Raw genomic sequence first — 20972 nt, forward strand, 5'->3', positions numbered from 1 at the left:
ATAAATGCTTCAATTTATAATTTGCTCTCAAGGGCAAGACAAAGTTTAAGTTGGAAAATTCTACATTAATACAGTGTTGGTGACTAGTAGCCAGTTAAGGACATTCATACTCCATCAGTTCTGAAAGGCAGTTTTTCATTTAGCACAGAAGCAGTTTGCATTTTTAGTGGTTCATTCAGTATTGCCAAACTTAACAAGAACCGAATAGAACAGCTGACACTATATGAACAGCCTGTCATATGTTCTACAGAAGCAGCCTGTGTAAAGAAAATATATTAAATATCATTCAGTTTGAAGTGTTTTACAGGAAGGATCTGGGAGCATTTTTTGCCATCTAACTACTTACTACCCAGACAAAAGCAGCACAACTACATCTAAATACATCAAGATGTAATTGCTTATGTAGTTAAGTTCTAGACTACCTTTCATGCTGCAAAACAAATGATGATGCATTGTTAAAATTACTTAATGCTTCTCTAAACCTTAACCTAACCAGTATCCTGCAGTGGTACCCCCCCAGCTAAGACACAATGCCTGGTTAATTCTGAGCATTTTTGCAGTCTGGCCTTATCGACAGAGTTGTCTACTGCCCCGAGAAGCTATTACATCAATCTTCTTGGACAGCAGCATCCCAAAACTTTAAGAAATCATTTGAGTACTGTCATCTTATGCTGTTAACACTAATAACATAAGGAGTAGAAGCCAGTGAGACTGAACAGCCCCCCCTCTTTTCTTTTTTACCCCCAAATCTGTTGTTGTGTTTTGATTCAGCTAATATACCACTCAACTTCTAAGTCATGAACACTCGCAACTTCAGTAAAACTAATGCAATAAAGTTACCAGAATTACATTCTCTACTGTAAAAATAATCAAAAGAGTTCGAAAGCCAAATTCCCGAGTACCGACCAGTGCAAGCAGGGAAATTTCTCGGGTAGTGAGGGAGATAGGATCCCACTATCCATTACACATGCCACCAGCTTAGATAAACCTTTGTCATGTCACAATGAGAAGCACATCTTCTTACACAGATAATAGACTATTGGACAACTGATTTAATAAACCAATACTTTTATTTTTTAGTAAAGCTTAAAAAGCAAATGTCAGCCTTAATTTTTGGAAGATGTAATCAGACCTATTAAATTCTCGTGCTTCAACTGTTTATGGCAAGAACTATAAAAGCTTCCTATTGTAGCACTGAAAATCCTTTCTGTAATGCCTCTTATTTACATCTTTACCTCTCAGTCTTCACTCATGCTGGTCAAGAAGCAACTAACTCAAAAGGATTTAATTTCACAGTGGAGTATCATGCCTCCAAGCAAGCCACTGCATATGACTATTACTACCTAAAAAGAAGACATAAAACATTAATTGCATCATAGAATCGTAGTTTTGTACCGCATTGGCCAGCCATTTAACACTGATGAAGAGCTGGCCTTTGTACTAGACAGAACCAGGTGCAGGAACCAAAACCTAAAAAGGTGCTGGTTCTGGTTTTTTTTTTACATTCTCCTTCTACACAGTTAACATCTTATTCAGTCAGTTTGCAAACTGTAACAGAATAAATCTTGTCTGCTCCATGTCTCTTCTCTGTAAGACTAACTCTGCACACTTATCTATGAATAGAAGCAGTTTTGGTTCACTAACACAAAGTTAGAACATAATTTCAGTACGGTGACAGAAGTGGCTGATTAATGTCTTCTAAGAATCAATACTGATAGTTCTGAAAGCTACCAAAATAGTTAAATGAATGCAGTAGACTTAAAGATACTGATTCTAAAACATTGCTCTTTTTGTCCTATGCACAAAGTGTAACGTATAAAAGACCAGTGCTTTCTTCTTTCTGAAGGCATGAGGTGGTGAAAGCATGCGTGTGGTGGTGCAAATGCTCCAACTGAAGAGGCCAATAATTGATTGTCCAAGAAAAAAAAACATTCACAAAAGTTTTATTAAAAAATTCCCCTTTCACCTCAAACAAGTGAAGCTTAAGTTCTGTACTACTAGGTTATGTTTAGAAAAATGAAAATAATACAGTAATTTTTGAAGGCTATACATTGTAAAATCCCATAAGTCAGCATAAACTTGGACTGTGCAAGCAAATATAGCAAGTATTTCAGATGTCATTTATTTGGTCCATCAGATGTACAGTATAGTAGTAGTATCTGAGTTTACAAAACATCAAATATAAATAACCTGAAACTGTAACAATACACAAAAATTTGCTTCTTACATTGACATACCAGGCAGTACGAGCTGAAAAACTTGAGTAAATTAACAGTTTTACAGTAATGTACATAGTGCCAGTTGAAGTTTAAGAACACTGTTAAAACATGGCACTAATTTGCTTTGAATTTTCTTCTTTACTTGTTCAGGGTGTGAAAAATGTTTAGGACTAGGCTAAAAATATTTTTTCTTCAAGCAAAAAATAAAAATGTAGTTACTCAAAATCTGGGCATCCAATGGTGACCCTTTAAGTAAATGAGAGTAGTTTTTTTGTCCTATTGAATTATACCTAAAAGGTATTTACACAAAAATAACATGCTTTTTCCATGACTGTTTAAGCAAATACTTATCTGTAAATATTTATAAACTATGTTTTTACTACATTTAATATATGGAATTAATATGGAAAAAATTCTGAAATGAGTCTATCGAGATGAGAGCTTTATCATCAAGAGAAACGGACACAAATTATTTAAGCCAGCGGTTTGGTATTCACTTGGAATAAAGGCCTTAAAATTAGTCTAGTTCTAGACATTTTTCACATCCCAACATAATATGCTGTTACTGTATTACATTATCTGAATCATTTTGTCAAGGGGCATTTGCATGTTCAGTCTAATGCTATAATTTCATCTTGCTCTTCTGTCTGCTCAGTACGCGATCTCTTTGTACTAATGCACTCTTTATCTTCTAGTTTTCTCTTGCGGCTTTTGTTTTCCATATCATCATCAACATTGCTTGAAGTACCTTCATCTTCAGAATCAACAATCAATAGATCGTCCTGATCTGGAGCTGCAAAATACACGTTTTTAATTCAAATGGATACTGTAAAGATAGTCTACTCTCAAACCAAGTTTCATATATAAAAATAAGAATGTGTCTAATACAACAAATACATTGTGGAGCATTCTTTATCCATATTCTTTGTCATTCAGCTGCAAGAATATTTTGAATTTCTCTAAAATTGGTATAAAATGGGCTTTTCACATGGTTATTCCCTCTTCACTAGAGATATGGAAAATATTGAAATAACCCAAAAATACAGGAAATACATTAGTTAGCACAATTTTTTTTGCATGTACAAAATAGAAGAATTACATGCTATCTTCAGCAGTCCTTGAGAAAAGAACTTTTATACACACTGAGCTGTAGGCCAGCCTCTCTTTCACTAGTGCATTCAACAGAACTCCCACTAGAAGCCATGCCCCCTGAGAGAGAGAGAGAACACGCAAAGAGAAGGAGGAGTGGAAGGGTAGGCAGACTTAAAGAGCTAAAGGATAACAACGGATAGTATAAAGAAGGGAAAATAGAACCAAACATGAACTTTAAAGACATCCTAGTGGATTTTGTTTGTTTTGAAGTACAAATTCACTGTAAAAACTAATTTTATGCTATTTTTTTAAGATATAATTTGAGATCAATTGTAGCAATACTCTTAACATTTAATCTCTCCTGAACAATAGGCAAGTGGAAGTGACTACGTACTTGTGCACGTATCTTAAATAGCACCATCTGACAGGCAAAGGAACACCAACCAAAAGCGTAAGACAGAACTACAGGTGTCTAACTTTCATGTCAAAAGTATTTGGATTCATATGTTATTCCTATAAAACAGTATGACGTTTCCAGTACATTAGCTTTCAGTGCTTAAGCATCCCATATTCATTCGAGTTAAACTATTTTGAGTATGTTCACAGAAACACCCTACATTAGGAAGGTAATAGTACTTCTTCCTGGATAGCAAATACTATTTTCTTGCCATGCTTTGCTTGACAGGTGAAAAATAATTATTTTGTAAGCAGATAATAAAGACATCTTCTTAAATTAAAAAAATAAAACATGATCAAAGACATCCACAAATTAATTTTTAATCTGTAGGGAGACAGTGACAAATTTGGTTGATTCTTTTTTGTCAAGCAATAGTGTGACCATCAGGCAGAATGGTCTAACTTTATTTAAATCACTGTGCAAACAATGCACTTAAGCTGACACCCACCAAGTCCTCGCGAATTAAGTAATATAATTTCAAGGTGTGTTTACTATAAACCTTTGTAACAATCTTAAATGTGCATTTGGTAACAACTGTAAATGTGCATTTTTCTATTTAATATTATATTTATATACAGAGGCAACTTAAATGCCTTTTATTTCATGTTGGCAAAGTTAAGTCATAAAACTGAAGACAACTATTTTAATTGGACTGCACTACTGAAAGACTATTTTGTTATATTTAATATTGACTACTGTTATTTACCTGTTGATGTTGAGGGTTGCGCTCCATCATCACTACCATTGGTAATGTTCTTGGATGTTGGTTCTGATGGTTTAGGGCCAACTTTTTCAGGGGTATCACCAACAACTTCAAATTCTACATCTTTTTCTAGGTCTTCACTGCAGAAAAATCCATATGCTTTTAAACAACCAGGTGAAAATAAAAAACTGGTTTTTTCACAAAGTATGTCATTCAAGTATTAGAGCACCCTGCAACTATGACTAAATGAGAAAAACGTTAAAAAAGAGGAAAACATGTTCAGTCCTCCTTTATAATTTATGCTTTCTCTATTCACAAACACTGTTCCACCCAGTGCCATGACTTAAAATGCTTTGGAATGAGAAAAATCGTTACTCAAGCTTACCCTTCTTCCTCAATGTCACATTCCTATTCTCATTAAGTGCAGTGTGTTAATTTACCGTGTATAATATGTATATTACTTATCCAGGGTTAAATACACACACAAGTTATTTCAAAGGGACTTCTATTTGCATTGTCGTGTCTGAAAACAGGTAGTTAAGCAGAGGATCTACTACACCAGCAGGCTGGGGGGGTTTTGCCTTTTTTAATTTTGTTTTTTAGATGGCAGTTTCTCGCTTGCTGGCTGCCCCAAAAGTAAATTTGGTTTTGCACTGTATTTTATGTTGTGTAATGACAAATTATTCAAATAAACTTTTTTTTTTTTACAACAGTAACTGGAAAAACACCTAAACTCTATAAATTCATGAAAAATAACAGTTCCTCTTTTACCTCTATATTTTCTTTCCGCAGCTTAATCTTTGAGCTTTATTCATGAATTTAAAATTCTGAGTGGGAAATCCCCTGTGGAACTGTTCTACATACATACACAAAAATAATAATTTCAGAATCCTTACCTATGAAGCACATTGATTAACAGTGTATAGTCCTGGAGGAAATCATCTGCTTGTAGTCGAGTGCCATTTCGAATTCCAAAGTCTGATAATTTCCTGTGGTTATTTGCTAGAAAAATAGTGAAAAACTGCAGTGTATACAGCTATGTATATAAAGATCCTTTACACCTGAATAAATATGATGAAACAAGTACTCCAGAAGTTTTATGTAGAAACATAAGATTAACATTTGTTAGCTACATGTGAAGTAAAAGCTGACATTTAAGCCTATCAGGAGTTAAAACTACTTATGTTTGACTTATTTACCCCTCGTGCATCATGTTAAAGCACTTCACTATTATTACATTTAGGAACATTTTGGAGATAATATTTGTATTATAATAATGCCTACAAGCATCACAAAAAGACCACAATCTAAGAACAGGAAAATGAACACAACTTGCAAACAGAGGAAAACAACTGGTGCGCTTTTATAGCTGAATACCTATTCTTGAAAGGAATCCTGACACTCCAGGTGAAAAGTACTTTATATAGGAAAGCTGAACTGGACATGCAGGCTTGTAGACAACACCACTAGCTATTCTTGCTAGTGCTTTCACCACTTAAAATACTTGCAAATCCAGTTCTCTTCAAATATTAGTCTACAGGATGAACACGAAAACATTTGTTATACTTCCATTCTGTGTATCTTGGTTTCTTCCTAGTTTTTATCTACTCTTATCTAAAAAGCTTCAGTATGCGTACCTTCTGTTTCTCCTTCTTCTGAAGAGATAAGAATAGTTCCTTTTCCATCATCTATTTGTACATCTGGTGCTACCATAGCAAATTTTTCTTTCACTATCTGAAAAGATGAATACGATTATTTAATCAATATCTGACTTAAAAACACTTATATAAGAATGAACCTTGAGTTACGTTGATTTTCTTACCCTGGCTCATTTTCAGGCATCTGCTGAAAGCCTATACTTTTCTTTTTTTAAACTTCTACGAACAAAATAATTACAACTTTTGCTGTCTGAAACCTACAGGTTCAGATACGCTAAAAATTTCTTTAGAATACTTCATAAAATGACAGAATTACAAATCAGTTTTGACTATGCAACTGTAATGTGGCTACTGAACTATTCAACTGAAATACAAATTCAGTTTTTTGCTGTTCAGTATGAATAGGCTTTAAAACCACCAAAAAGTTACAAACCACAAACATTCTTTCCCAAGACATACAAGCACACATGAGCAAGAAACACACTGGCTAATCTAGGTCTTTTTGTAGAAGAGAGAAATACAAAATGTAGAGCAAATATAAACAGCTGATGTTCAGTCAAAATACATTGAACAAAAACCTAACTTTAATAATGGACAGTATTAGAATCAAAACGACAGCTGTAGCTAATATTCAAGATTTACCTTATCCTGGAGTGTTAACACAGTAACTTTGTGTACATTAAGTTTCACAGTCACTTCTGGCTTACTTGCACAGACATAACAGTTAGGATTTGGTGGATCCAAAGCACAAGGAACCAATAGCTTCTTTCTGGGATTTGGCTGCTTGTTCAGAAAAATCTTGAGGACAGAAAAAAATAAAACAAGTTATTCTGTAAGTAACAGCACTCATAAAACCTGTTTTCCTACAGATTTATTCTCTTAGTCTCACAGGTTGTCCTGTTCCCTAATCCTCTTTGACATGCTTGCTGAACAGGAGAAAGTGCGTATTACGGCCAGTCCGCAATGACACCTGTGCTGACTGACCAGCTATTCCCAAATCGATGTGTAACATGAAACAACCATGTTTCAAGTGATGTCAGTCTGCTTCTCTCTCCTGTCCAGCAGCCAATTTTCGTTAAATCAGAGGAATTTAATAATCCTTGAGACTTCCACTTCTCTTTTCATTGTGGCTGAAAGTTCCCAGCACATTCAGAATCTACTGAAGCAACAAGTGAGAGACAGTAAAACTACACAACAGTCAAAACAGGTTAAATGTGACTTTTAAATAATAAATAACAAGAAAGTAAAAGTATCTTATTCCCACTTACCGTTCTACACTGATCTATTTTTCCTGATAAAATCTTCAAACCTTCCAGCACTATCAGACCAGCTATTACGGCATTAGTAGTAGCTATAGCTGGGATAATATTTCCTGCCATTGCTGCAAAATAAGCAAGAGTATGCAGATTTTTAACAGTAAATGAAAACGAGAAGCTTAAATTATTTAAATAAAATGTTATATTTTATCCTTACACTTGATATCAAATCTGCTCTTCATATTCATACTGAAAACATGCATCCTGAGGTTCGCAGCAGAAGTGACAAAATCCATTGCAGAAGGGTCATCCTGACAAGAAGTTAATGCAAAAAGTATTTAAAAATCAGATTACTCATTGGAAAGTTTGCAACACATGGGTCCTGAAATCTTAAAAACAGAAAGTTTAAAAAAAAAAAAGTCTGTACAATATTCCATTTCAAAGTCAATATACTTCCTCTTTCAGATGGTATGTTTAGACATAGCAGTAATACTTTAAATACAAGTGTTTAAAAATTGTACTTAGTATTTTATTAGTGAATTAGTGTATTAGTATTAATCAAATGCCTTATATGTTCCAAATGATGTCTAAATCCAAAACCTTACAGTGTTTTATGCTCAGTTTCAAAAACTGGTGTTTCAGAAAGAAGAAATATTTTTACTATCTGTTGTAATACTATTACAATACTATTTGTAATACTATTACAAAATAGTAATATTTTGTCCCCCCTACATTTACAGACTACTTTTTTGTTCTTATGCCAAATGACAACTGACTGCAGGAAGATTACGCCATCTCTGGGGCTAAAAGAGAAATTTTTTTCCTTGTTTTTCTTCAGCAAAACTTGTAATATATCACATACCTATCGTCAGAGCTAATTACCATGTACAACTCAGTAGAACTCTTAGCTACAAACTACTGTATAAGTGCATGTTTTAGAGAAAGCTAGAGCAAAGGACAAAATCAAGTTGCATTATTAAAATATTTTCAAATATCAAAATACGACAAATACTTCTGAATTTGTGCTTTTTTAAGTTGGTGAATTAAGTTATTTTACATTACAATAGTAAATCCTTACACTCAGTGAGTTACAAAACACAAAGTGTTTAAAGTATATATTTGTTTACGTATGGAAAGTGCTTTCAGTGAGGTGCCAGACAGTTTTGTTCCAAGTAGTACTATCTTGGAATGAAACTGAATGAGTCCAATTAATATTAGTACTACATATGTAGAGTATAACTGGTTCTTATGTATTTGATAAACTAACCTTATCCCATATAAGCTCTGCTCCATCACCCTTCTCAGCCAGGTGAAGCCTCAGGGTTTCAACACTCTTGGAAAATAAGTGCGCATAGCTCTTGACATCGAGAACCTGCTGATCCTTCAAGACTGCAGAGGATTCATTTTGTTGGTCAGATATGTTTTTCTCTTCGGGAAAAGAAAAAAAAATTAAGATCAGGAATACTTATAAATCCCACAGAAGTTCTCTCAAAGACCTAAGAATTTTCCAATCTCAGCAAAATCAAATATTTTCTAAATTGAAGAACAATATCCTTAAACTACAGTAGCCCCAACATTTTACAACAAATCTGCATTTAAAACTGCAACTATAGCTATACTTATACCAATCGCCTAGACATGCACAAATTACAGCAAAACGCAGCTTTCAGGGATAAATGTATCAATGCTTATGGTAAGGTCTCCTAGAATAAGATGACAGCAGTTTTGTGAAACGTGCATTTTCTACAGCCAATACTGAGTATCTAAAATAACAATTGCAAGACAGTTTTAGAAAAAACGTTTTCTATATAGAGATAAATTTAAGATCTCCAGGAATCGCAAAGAATTAATATGTTCATTATCAGTATTCAACTGTGACAGTGAGAAAATATATGTAACAGAGATGCATTAACAAGCAGCAGGTATGACTTACAAATATACAGTGGGAGGAGGGACAATTACCTTGATTTTGTACCTCAGCCCAGTCCAGTGGCACTGGAGGCTTTCTTTTTCTCCACAGCTTATCCATTGTCAGCAGATATCTAATATCATCTTTGAAAAGCTAGGAAACATTAGAAAAGCAAACAAAAAAACCCCCATTAAAATGAAAGGGGAAAAAAAAGACATACTTAATTTTCACATCTGCTGTGAAATCGAAAAATCAGCATTAGATTTGAAGTTTTGATTGTCTCCTTGAAAATATTTTCAACCACAAATAAAAATCAAACTCCACGGGAAAAATAAAGAGTCAAAAAACTTCTTATTCCCCATTCTCTAACACTTATTGCATAAAGCAGACACAGCTCTGATTAATTTGTGGCGGGGAGTAAAGTAAAAATCTAGAAACAATAGGCCAAACAGTGGGTTCATGTGCCTACTGAAGCCATCACTACAGCTCTTTGTATACTCTCCCTGAGATATTCTTACCTACATGCCAATGCACTTCCAAAGTAAAGTTATTACTACCTATCAATATTACGTTCTATACTCATTTCCTCTATTTATCAACTTTCAGCAACTATTTGGAAGGAAAACTCCTAAACCAGTTTGTATTTTCTTATGCCAGAGCCTAATTATACACAGAAGATGACTGATAACTTTTACGTCCTCAGATTGGTTCTGATTACGCCCACTGAAACTCCTACAGAATTCAAGTTCACCTTTCCATATTAAAAGTAATTTGAATGAAGATTTTTCTGTATGGACAGTACGGACAAGCTGCTGAAGCCATCTGTACAGATGCAGATGGAATGCTGTAAAACAAGCAAGTGTTGTAAAAGACCAACGCTACAGCAAAATTGGTGGAAGTCATAACATAATTGGGTAATTGATGGCTAGCATTAAGTGTCCAAACTGGGTTTTGACTTAAAGCACCTCATACACTTCAAATAAATACATTTATTGGGGTAAAGAAGATACCTTAGTAAAAAGTTTAACTGGATCGTATCCAGTTGATTTAGCCCATTCCTTAGTTGAAACACGTTTAATCTCACCATCTTCATTGGATGCTCGTGCTCTGGCTTCTGCTTCTGCTGGCTCCCCTATTAATAAAGTGTTAACCAATATTTTAATTCAAAAAAAGGAAAATTATATCCAAGTATTTCCCCTAGAGTCAATAACCAAAATTATGCAAGGACCATAAAATGGCTTTACTGCACCCAACAAAAGCTGAATTAGACACAGTGTGACTACTCCTGTTTGCTTCTGCAACTGCAACTCACTAATTTAACTTGATGTCACCTAATTCCTTTAATAGGAAACAATTGTTCACTGTTTCTGCTAATAATTTTCTCCACATGATGTTGCATTTTCATAAATCTCTAACCATCCCCTTTTAGTAGTCTCTTTTCTTGGCTGAATAGTCTTAGTTTGGTTAGAACTTCAACACACACACAAAAAAATCATCTTCCTACCTCTGGTTATTCCTATGCAAAAAAATTCCACGCATACAAAGGCTATTAATTTTGTGTTTCTTTCCCAGTCACATCCAGCAATTGCTATCGTGATTCCTAATAAGCAGCAGGTTGATATTTTCATAAAACTATCTATTAACATGTTGACTGAATGAGAAAAATCAACTCAGAGACCATCACTTTGTATGTAATTTGTGAATGCTTCCCTCCTTTCACCAAGGCATCATTTGCATCATTTCATATTTATCTGCACCAAATCTACCTAATGTCTCATTGCCCAGTCATTCTGTATTGTGAAGCTTTCTACGACTTTTTGCAGTTAGTCCTCACCTTTATTATTCTGACTGACCTTGCTTAATCATGTATGCTGAATAGCCCTGGTCCCATCCCCAATCTGAGACACTCCTCTAGTCTCCATTTATCTCTATCATTTAAGTAGTAGCTTATCCACTTCAGGATCTTAATCCTTTTTCCTCCCCATGGCTGCTTAGCTCCTTCAGGTTCCTCACAAAAAGTTTTTGAGTGCCCCCTGCAGATTCAAAACAGCATAAACCAGATATGCTTGTCCACAGCTTGACCGATTCCTTCAAAGGACCTGCAGAGCTATGCAAGGCACTTCCCTACACAAAGGCTGCATTGACTCTTCCCTGATATACCATGTATGTCCACTGATTCTAAACAACATTATCATTACGGACAGTTTGCTCACTACAGACATGAGGCTACAGGTCAGGCATTCCTATAATTGCCCTGGTACCTTTGTTTAAGTAAGTGGCATTGTATCTGCTACCTTCCAAGTATTCCACTTCCAAGCTGTTGTTTTAAGTGAGTTTATATGCCACTCAGCTATTTCATTCTGCACTTCCTGTAGGAACAACCTGTCAGGTGATCACTAGCTGATGTTCAGAGAATCTGAAGAGCTGGAGGATCCTCTAAGTTCCCTCTCCCAAGTCCATTCATCTATCAAAGGATCCAAAAGGAGCAACAATGATGCTTATTCACCTTCACAGTAACTATGGTTACTTGTCCTTACAGGAAAATACTGAATAGCTACAAAACTTCACTGAAAATGGGCATATTTCCTGTGTAGATTAACCTTGAAGTGTTTCAGGCTAAAAGTGTTCAAACACAATCCCTGTATTTCCTTGCAATCCCCCAGCTAGGAGTGGAAAATGCAGAGTGACCACAAACATCACTCAGTTCTCAGTCTTCAGTTCAAAAGACAAGCCTCCCAGCTACAGGGAAGGAAGCGCTCCATCAAATCCAAATACATAGGGGAAAAAAGGCCACCCTGTGAAGATCAGTTATATTTAATTTGCACTTCAAGCTCACTTTTCACTTCAGGTTTCTGTGCACATGGGGAAGACCGTCTACTGCAGAGGGAACAGGAGTCTCCAAACAGATACAAGCTCATTCATCTAAATCATGTATCTTATACCTGGATGTGTTAACTGGAACTTTACAATTACCAAGTGTATCAATAGTGTGGGTAGAACAGCTGTGAAGAACACAGTCTGAGAACAACTAGTGAATGCCACTGACCCATCTTAGACTGTATTAAAAAGTTTTCACAACAGCTGAAGTAATCATTTTAATAATGTTTTAGGCTGCCCACAAGGGCCACAGTTCTGACAGGTGAAACTATTAAACTGTTGTAATTTTGGAGAGTATTTTTTTCACATTCTCCATGCAAAAACCTCTGGTATGCAGTATGCATCAAGTTAACTAAAAAACACTGGAATTGTTTCAAATACCTAATAAGTGGCAGTATGAGGGAACTAAATTATGCACGGTGTACATGAAGGTCTGTAAGGGAAACTACTGTTAACACACTCCAAACTCTTGTTGTTCAACGGTACAGTAAATGGAATCCTCTTAAAAAGAAAATGGAGCTGAACTCTCTAACCTTAAGAAACGTACAGAAACAAGTAATAATCTCTGAAACAGAACATTTCAGTAACAGGGTAAGCTACCAGCTTGTATCACACTCACAGGCAGCTTCAGGATCAGCTCTGTCAGGAGAGACTTCTTGATCAGCATCTTCTTCTCCAAATAACTGGCTATATAATAATTAAGAACAACAACAACACTAGAATTTCATCATATCTGGTTAAAGACTGAAATATTTGCTAACAGATATATATCCACTTTAGAATTCTTGCTATCAGAGTGCCAGTTCATACATTGCTTTTTAAATTGTTGGGATTCATCACATGTGGACTTAATGCTGACAACACAAAATGTCCAACACAAAAATGAATTTTGCAAAACAGTTCTGCTTAACTCGCTCAATAGTTCACCTAGTCTTATATTTATGCTGCAGTACCGAATGCATTGCTTATAACCCCTCCATGATCTCAGCAAGCTTTACATCTGTTAATACATGCATTAAACCAGAAAAATGTGTTAACTCCATACAGAGGTGAAGAATAAAGTAACCTCAACCTACACTGCTGTGCCAAAGTACTCTGCCAGATTTTCTGTCATATTAGAGCAAGGCCTAAGTACTAACCAACCTTCCATCTTTACATTAAAAGAAAAAAAAAAAACCCACCCCCAAAAAACCACCCCAAAACCCAGGTCAAAGAACTGGAGGTTTTCGCTATAATCCACATTCATTAAAAAAAAAACAAAACAAACCCCCAAAAAACCCCTCAAAAGTGTGTGTCCACTTTATTTCTCTGCCTGTAGGTTTAGAAACCAGAAGAGTGAAGCACAGTACCTATTTTCTTCTTTTTAAAAAAAATCACTTACTTGAACAAATACTTAGCCCACACAATGCAATGGATAGGTTCCGATGGCGTATTTCGGATTGTGCAGCCTGGAAAAGTCTTCTGAGTTGGTTTAGGATGACATTCATAACATTCTGTCACTCCCTGGTGAAAAGTGAAATATTTTCTTGTCACACTGTGAAGACTACTGATAGTATATGCTATTACCAGATGAACTGTAACTGTATCTCAAAACACCCAACTCCCTGTTGTCTAAAATAGCCAATGATTTAAACTTAAAGTGACAAGAGTAATACACAACCTAACCTTTTTAATAACTGTTACTTGTCCAAGGTAGCCTGCAGTTCCACTCTCTATAAGAGGAACATCAGCAGCCAGACACATCCTGTTCACATGGTTACGGGCAGCTGTAAATCAAGAGTTTTTAAAGAAAAATTTGAATTAGAAAAAAAAGTTTTACTTCTCCAAATTCAAACTAGCCTCCTATGCAAACATTTATCTTTAATCTGCCTTATTTCATTATAGAGCACTACACCTTTTTCACAAAGTCATTTTCCAATTAACACAAAATACATTGACACTATTAAATATAGCAAACTCAACTGAATAAAGTGACCTACGTACACACAATACTCATCAGTTCCCATAAAGCAGCAACATAGCAGTTAATGTTTGCTTTCAAAACACCTGTAAAAGCACTAACTACACTTTCAAGTTTCTAGTAAAGCACACAAGCATTAGTTAAACTACAGATGGGTTAAGAGAATACTTGTTATTTAACTGACATTGCAGAAGTACTAAGAGTAGAACACATTAAAGTTCTGTTTCTATGAACAAGCAACAGTATTTTCATGTCCAATATAAAATCATAGTGAAAACTTCACCTCTGTTATCCAGAGCATTCATAACCAACGTAAACTGGCGGAAGAACTCTACGTTATAGTCAGGGCTACAGAAAAGAAAAACAATACTCAAAATGGCATATCAAAGTTGTTGGTAATTATGCCACAACAGAAACTATACACATGCAAAGGGTGGACTGATGTTTGTGTGATAAATCACACACATTATAAATTTACTGCTAGCCTTTAACTGCCCCATTTGTCTTCTGCCCATTTTAAAGCTGGGTGAAAGCATGAATTTTATGCTGCTGGAAGGAAGCTATTGCAATTAGTACTAATTTGACCAATGAAACAGGCAGACAACGAAAAAGTGATTATACTGCTCTGACCTAATGAGTAAATTGGCTGAGCTGTGGGTAACTGACCTTAAAAACTATCAGCTGAGGCTAAAACGTGCACACTGTAATTTCCATAGCTCATCAGACTGTTGATAATTCATTATACTGTGATAGCTCAATTGGTTTTGATCATGCCTCCATACCCTTAGGAGCCAAGACATGGGATTTTAAAATCTTGACACTTTAGTATCTTTACATTGCATTTCTCTGATTTAAAGAAGAAGGTGGCAAAGAAGAGAGAGTAAAGAGGAAACAGGATTAACGGTTTTACAGTTTCAGGAGAAGGATGCAATGAGTCAGTGTTTCAGTGGCTAATAGCAACATCAGAGTTCAAACCTTAATATTACAGAATATAAATTTTTAATAAACTGGACAAATATAAATTAAAACATGGGAAACAGCTAATGAAAATCTACATAATCTTGTACTCATTGGTTATGGATCATAAAGACTAAATTTTAACAGTTTTGGGCATATATAAACAATACTCAGTTACCTATACACACACAAAGGACTTCATTTTTTTAATCACAGACTCAACATTCACATTTATTTTAATCTAATTATTGCTCAGGACATCAGGGCATCCTTACAGTGTAGAAACTTACATAGTAAATGTTGCTAATAAAATGAAAAACAGACACAAGCAAATGACTACAGCTTACTACCAGGGCTTACGAAAACTCATGCAAAATCCACACTCCCACTCAGGTGTGTGGTAGTCTCTTATTTGCAGCTATTTCTTCTTACTGCAGTAGCTTTGCAAAATATCTTAAAGCACACCATTATAGCATTTAAATAACACAGTACTTGCAAACCAAAACATGTAATTAGAGCTTAAAAACAAACATACTTCATGATGCTATCATGGTAAGCTATAATATTAGCTTCTGGATAAAACTGTAACACGCTTTCCTTGGCAACCTAGAAATAAAAAAAAAACAAAAACAAAAAAACCACTTATTATTTCTTCCTTCCTTCTAAAGATAGACTCGATACCAGTTGAGTATCGAGTAAGTTGACTACCTTAAGAGATTTAAATACTTTCATAATGAAATGTTGTGGATAGCCATGATCAACCAACCAACACTTACCTCTTCACAGTAGGAACAAAATTGTGGCATGCTTCTAACACTGTCCATAAAATAATGCTGAGTAAGTAAGACTAGAGCTTTGACTTTTTCCTCACCTGCGATTTTGATCTTCCAACATGTTTCTTTTGAAATAAAAACTGCCTGTTGAGATTGCTGACATCAATAGTATCCAAATCAATCTATAAACACACAAGAGAGCCATTTCACTTTTACAGAAATAAAAGGAACGAAATTATTAACAGAGTTTGAAGCAAATGCGATTGACCAAAATACATAAGCTTTACAGACCCCTTTTCAGACCTGCATACAGGTGTTACATCTGCAGTATAGCAACTGCGGAGGCACAAGTGATCACCTAACCATCTTCAGGAATCCATACATTTTAAATAATTACTAACAATGGAACTGTATGTCAAAAATTAAGGGCTACATGACAACAACTTTCTGAAGAAAGAGTCCCTACTGAAAACGCACTTGAGTTTTGAGATATGTATGCACAGTAGTTAGTAGAAAGTCAGTGACTGATTGTCCTATTTACTGTAGGATAAAGATTCCTGAGATTCATCAGGAGCACAGCATACAAACTCAAGGGGAGATACTGCAGAAATTGGTCAGACTCTACATGGGACTAACCACCCTAAATGCTGGCTCTGTACCACACTTCCCCAAGGTCCAAGAAAGGCTACTCAGCAAACTAATTAGTACTTCTACTTTATATTTGGACATGGCTTTGAGCAACTGAATCAGTAAACTGAGGGCTGCATTGTCATCTAATTCATACACTGCAGGGCAAAAGCTTTTACTGTTTGTCACCAGGACTAACTGCTTAAGTGTATATTAAAAAATTATGAAGTCTACTTACAAAAAAAAAATCCAATCACGCAATCGGAATGTTTAAAAACATATACCACAGAACACCTGTGATGTACAACATCAAAGGATGACATGACTGTAATTCCCCTAACAGCCACATTTCTATTTATTAATATATGCACATGAACATCATAATTTCAAATGTCTTTACCCCCACCACAAGAATTAAGAAGATTTAATTAGAACTTTGACAAGATTTATTCCTACCTTTGTTGCCACTACTTCTCCTTTATTTAAACAGTTTCTCTGATCAACCACTCTTTTTAGAGGTCCTCTCCTGTCCCTAACATTTTTAACTAGGAGGGGAGGGGAGACAATTTTTGTGAGCCTCAGAGATATTCCTCCCATATTCCCATAGATAATGCTGACATACTCAACATAGTAACGCTTTCAGCTATATGGAGAGTACTATCAGGCTGACTGTGCAGCGTGAAGTTTAAACATGACCTACTGAGGGTGTTCTCATACACTTTTAATTTTATTAGCCAAACTTGAATAAGGAAAAAAGTATGCCACACACTTCTCACTGAAGATCCTTTGCATGCGAGATCGAGGCTCCAAGATTAAACTTCCTGTTTTCTGAAGGGAATATTTTTAATTTAAGGATTAAGTTTTAATATACTAAGAACTGTAAAAGCTAAAGAGTTTTATTTAAACACTAAATAAAAGCACCTGTGGATATAGAGCAAACAGACAATATACAATGTTTTAGAAACTTATTATAAAGCAGAGAATGGCAATCTTTATTACCCATAGTATCCTAGTAACTACCCATGGTCTTGTATCTTTTCATGAAAATGGTATTTGCCTGAAAACACATTTCTGTCTCCTTTCCTTTCTCGCAAGACACTCTCAGAAGGCTTGCTTAGTCCAAAGGCAAAAAGCCCGAGAACCTCAAGTGAAAATGATTAAGTGCATAATTCTGTTAAAACTTCCACTACTCAGAAAGCTTTTCGTATTTTAACCGGAGAGGATAACAAGTGACATAAGCTACAACTGAAAACAGTACTACCAAGACCAAAAGAAGCAAAGGAAGTTTTTCTCCAAAGAGAATACTGGAGACCATTAGATGTCAACAGAAGCTTCAATCTAGCTAAGAATAATCAGAATTTAACAGTTCTCTTATTTTAGTAACTTTTATACTGCTCCCATTTTTATAAGTTAGAACGAAAGGCCTCAGAACTTCCTAAGAATATATATCCATGTTCTTAACTCAGACTTGGATTTTGAGTAATTTGATTTTGTTCTTCATTCATGAGGACAACAGCACTGCCTTTCAAGAAAGTATACTTAATGAAATCACATATTTGTGAGTTCTCTGGTATTCAAAACTACTAGATTTTTCTTTTAGTATTGTTTTAAAAAATATTTCATAACTTATTCATAAAAATAAAAAGCATTTTCAGGTGTTCAAGTTTGTTAGTACTTAATAACCAAGGAAAACCCTCAACATCCCAAACGTTGACAAAAGCAATTTATTCTCCTAATAGCAAATTTCCTCTTTGCGTAACAATTCTTTTTTAGCTCTCGCCTTGTCTTTTGCTCACCCACTCCATATGTTACCAAAACGCTACTGTCTTGCATAAAACACTGTCAATGATATTTTTAAATGAAGATGGCCCTGATCCAACATGTACTTAAGTTAATGGAGTCCAACCAAGTCAGCCTTGAAAGACAATACAAAAAAAAGAAACCTATAATAAGTGAAACAATAAGCATACCCTAATGAGATTTATCCTTAATGACTAACTGGAAAGTCAGGAGACACTAAATTCTTTCTATTATAACGGACTGCAGGAGTACACAAATGACATAGTAAGATAGGAAAAAAGAGGGGAAAAAACAAGTGCAGAAAATGCAGGCTTCCACTCTCCTGCATATGTTTACTTCAATGTTACAATGTTATGGTACAATGTTAAAATTTGATAGGCTCTCGGTGGCAGACTCAAATCAAAGGGACAATTTGGAATTACACTTAAGCATATCCTTCAAGTTCTAAAAAGTATTTCAGTAGAAGGACCTGAGTTGCATGAATAACAAGGCAAACCAGTAGCCGTACTCTTCTACAAGCTGATACAGTCTTAGATAAAAGCTGTTTCTAATATGCTCTGCTCAACAAGCCTGACTGTAAAAACAAACCGCTTACAGCTTGTCATAGAAAACTCTCAGATGTGACTCCTGGCCAGGCACACACAAGTAAAAACGTATTCAAGGAAACCGACCTGCACTCTAGCTGGATTTGTACTCCCGTGATTTCTTAAAACCATATACTTTTCATAACTACAATAAGAAATTAATAAAGGTCTGGAAACTAGGTAATTAGAGTTTTGCTAATAGTATTTCTCTCCATCCCGTTTTCATTACCACCCTCTCAATTCTGCCCTTCCTATACACAGAGATTACTATCAGGAAGCAAAACCGAAAGCAACAGCCCCGCAGGAAGCTATCGTGACCGGACTTCTAAGACTGACAGTTTTACAACTCGGTATCTAAAAATACAGTTCACCTCCCACGTATTTTGTTTTTTTCGCTGCAATCCGTCACTGGAGCATTACCCACAGTATTAGGAAAGGCGGCATTTGGCACAACTCAGACTTTAACGAGCAATCGCTGGGCAGCAAACATGGCACACCGCTGTTTCCCAGGAGATTCCATCTACGGGCTCCCAGAGAGACGCAGCCGCTCCTCCGCCGAGCGACGGCTGGACCCGCCGCTGCCCCGGGAAGGCGGCCCGACCTCCGGCGGGAAGGCGGCCTGACCGCCGGCGGGAAGACCACCCTCTCCCCCGTCCTGGCGATCGCTCCGGCGGGGAGCCCGAGCGCAGCGGCACCGCCGCTCGGGGCGGCCCCGTCCGAGGCAGCGGCGTGGATGGCGCCCGCAGGCCGCAGCCCCTTTGTGGCGGAGCCCGTCCCCCGGCGGCAGGGGCGGCGCGGCGCGGCAGCCTCGCCCGGCAGCTTTGGCGGGCCGGGAGCAGTTTGAAAACACGCAGACAATGCGGCTGGCGGGAGGGGCCGCGCCGCCCCGGCGCCCCCGCGCCCGCCGCCCCGGCCCCCCTCAGGCCCCCGCCCCACTCCCTGCCCCCCGCCCCCCCTCCCCCCCTGCCCCGGCCTTGGCTGCGCCGCCGCCGGCGGGCCCCTCATCCGCCCCGGCCTCTGCCCCGGCCGCGGCCCCGGCCCGCACCACGTCGATGTTGCTGAAGCCGGTGAGCACCAGGTCCTTGAGGAGCTCGCAGCCGATGCCGCCGGCTCCCACCACCAAGAGCCGCGCCTGGGCCACGGCCTCCGCCAGCTCGCTGCGCAAGGGGCCCGACACCGGCACGGACATGACGGCGGGCGAACAACGGCGGCGGGCAGAGGGAGCGACTCCGCGCGCCTCTCCTCAGCCGGGCCGCACTCCGGACAGCGAGCCCGGGCGAGACCAGAGCGGCAGCCGCCCACCTCGCCCGCAGCGCCGCCTGCCGGCGGGGAGGGCCTCGGCCCTCTCCCGCGCACCGCCCAGGAAGGCTGCAGCGGGGCCGGCGCTCGGGCGGGACGGGGCGCACCGAGCCCCCGGTTCGAGCCCCGCTCCCGCCGCCGCCCGGTGGCGCAGGCCGCCTCGGCTGGGCGCTGCCTCCGGCCCGGCACCGGGGGCACTGCCTCGTGGGAAAGGCGGCCCTCGTCTGTCTGCTGCAGCCAGGGCTCGGCCCACAAACCGTGCGCTCTGGGCTATCTGCCATAGCTGGGGAAACGAGCAGGCCGAGCACTCGTGGGAAGCACCGGCAGTGTTCAAGGAGTAACATAAGATTTTTACGCATGTATGTATGTTAGCCTAAGTTAACTGACTCACCTCTAGAAGCTGACAGGGTAAGCTACAATTCTTCCTTAAAAAAAGTCGTTTTCCACACATGTTCCATCATTTTAGCCCCTTCCTTGTTTTTTTTAAAGCTGTACAAAAAGCTTTAAGGACACTTACTTAAATTACTCCTCCATTAAGTCAATTAAAATACTGCAATTTAGCCTAAATGAACAGGGAACTCCCCAGAAGAATTTAGACTGTTTTAAAGCAGCACGATCAGCCTGCGAGCACTAGGCTGTGGTAACAAGGCAGGTGCTGTACCTACCCCATCATTCTGTCCCTGCAAGAACAAAAGCGCTAACAAAAATCTCCCCCTTTTCCCCATCCAAAGCAGTGTGACTGTCAGAGCTCATTTAGCCATGCAAATGTAACTTATCCTTCACTGGAAAAACATACAGAAA

The 20972-nt window shown here is 37.8% G+C and overlaps 1 protein-coding gene across 3 annotated transcripts; it reads right to left on the reverse strand.

Annotated features, from left to right (window-relative positions):
* Positions 1-1927: 1927 nt before the first annotated feature.
* On the reverse strand, positions 1928-20153 carry UBA2 (ubiquitin like modifier activating enzyme 2). Of its 3 annotated transcripts, none has more exons than XM_075510793.1 (17): positions 19918-20153; positions 15960-16043; positions 15624-15694; positions 14415-14479; positions 13837-13937; positions 13553-13674; positions 12791-12858; positions 10305-10426; positions 9348-9447; positions 8653-8813; positions 7603-7696; positions 7398-7510; positions 6772-6927; positions 6109-6205; positions 5368-5473; positions 4475-4611; positions 1928-3012 (listed from the first exon to the last, which is right to left on the reverse strand). In XM_075510793.1, exons 1-17 carry the CDS (start codon positions 20059-20061, stop codon positions 2831-2833), a joined length of 1923 nt encoding a protein of 640 aa, XP_075366908.1. In that variant the 5' UTR covers positions 20062-20153; the 3' UTR covers positions 1928-2830. The 3 variants fall into 3 exon arrangements, with proteins under 3 accessions (XP_075366908.1, XP_075366909.1, XP_075366910.1); XM_075510794.1 differs by lacking the exon at positions 19918-20153 and adding an exon at positions 19297-19479; XM_075510795.1 differs by lacking the exon at positions 19918-20153 and adding an exon at positions 19244-19288.
* Between the last annotated feature and the right edge of the window lie 819 nt (positions 20154-20972).

This window comes from Mycteria americana, chromosome 8 (assembly GCF_035582795.1).
Source record: "Mycteria americana isolate JAX WOST 10 ecotype Jacksonville Zoo and Gardens chromosome 8, USCA_MyAme_1.0, whole genome shotgun sequence".
NCBI lineage: Eukaryota > Metazoa > Chordata > Aves > Ciconiiformes > Ciconiidae > Mycteria > Mycteria americana.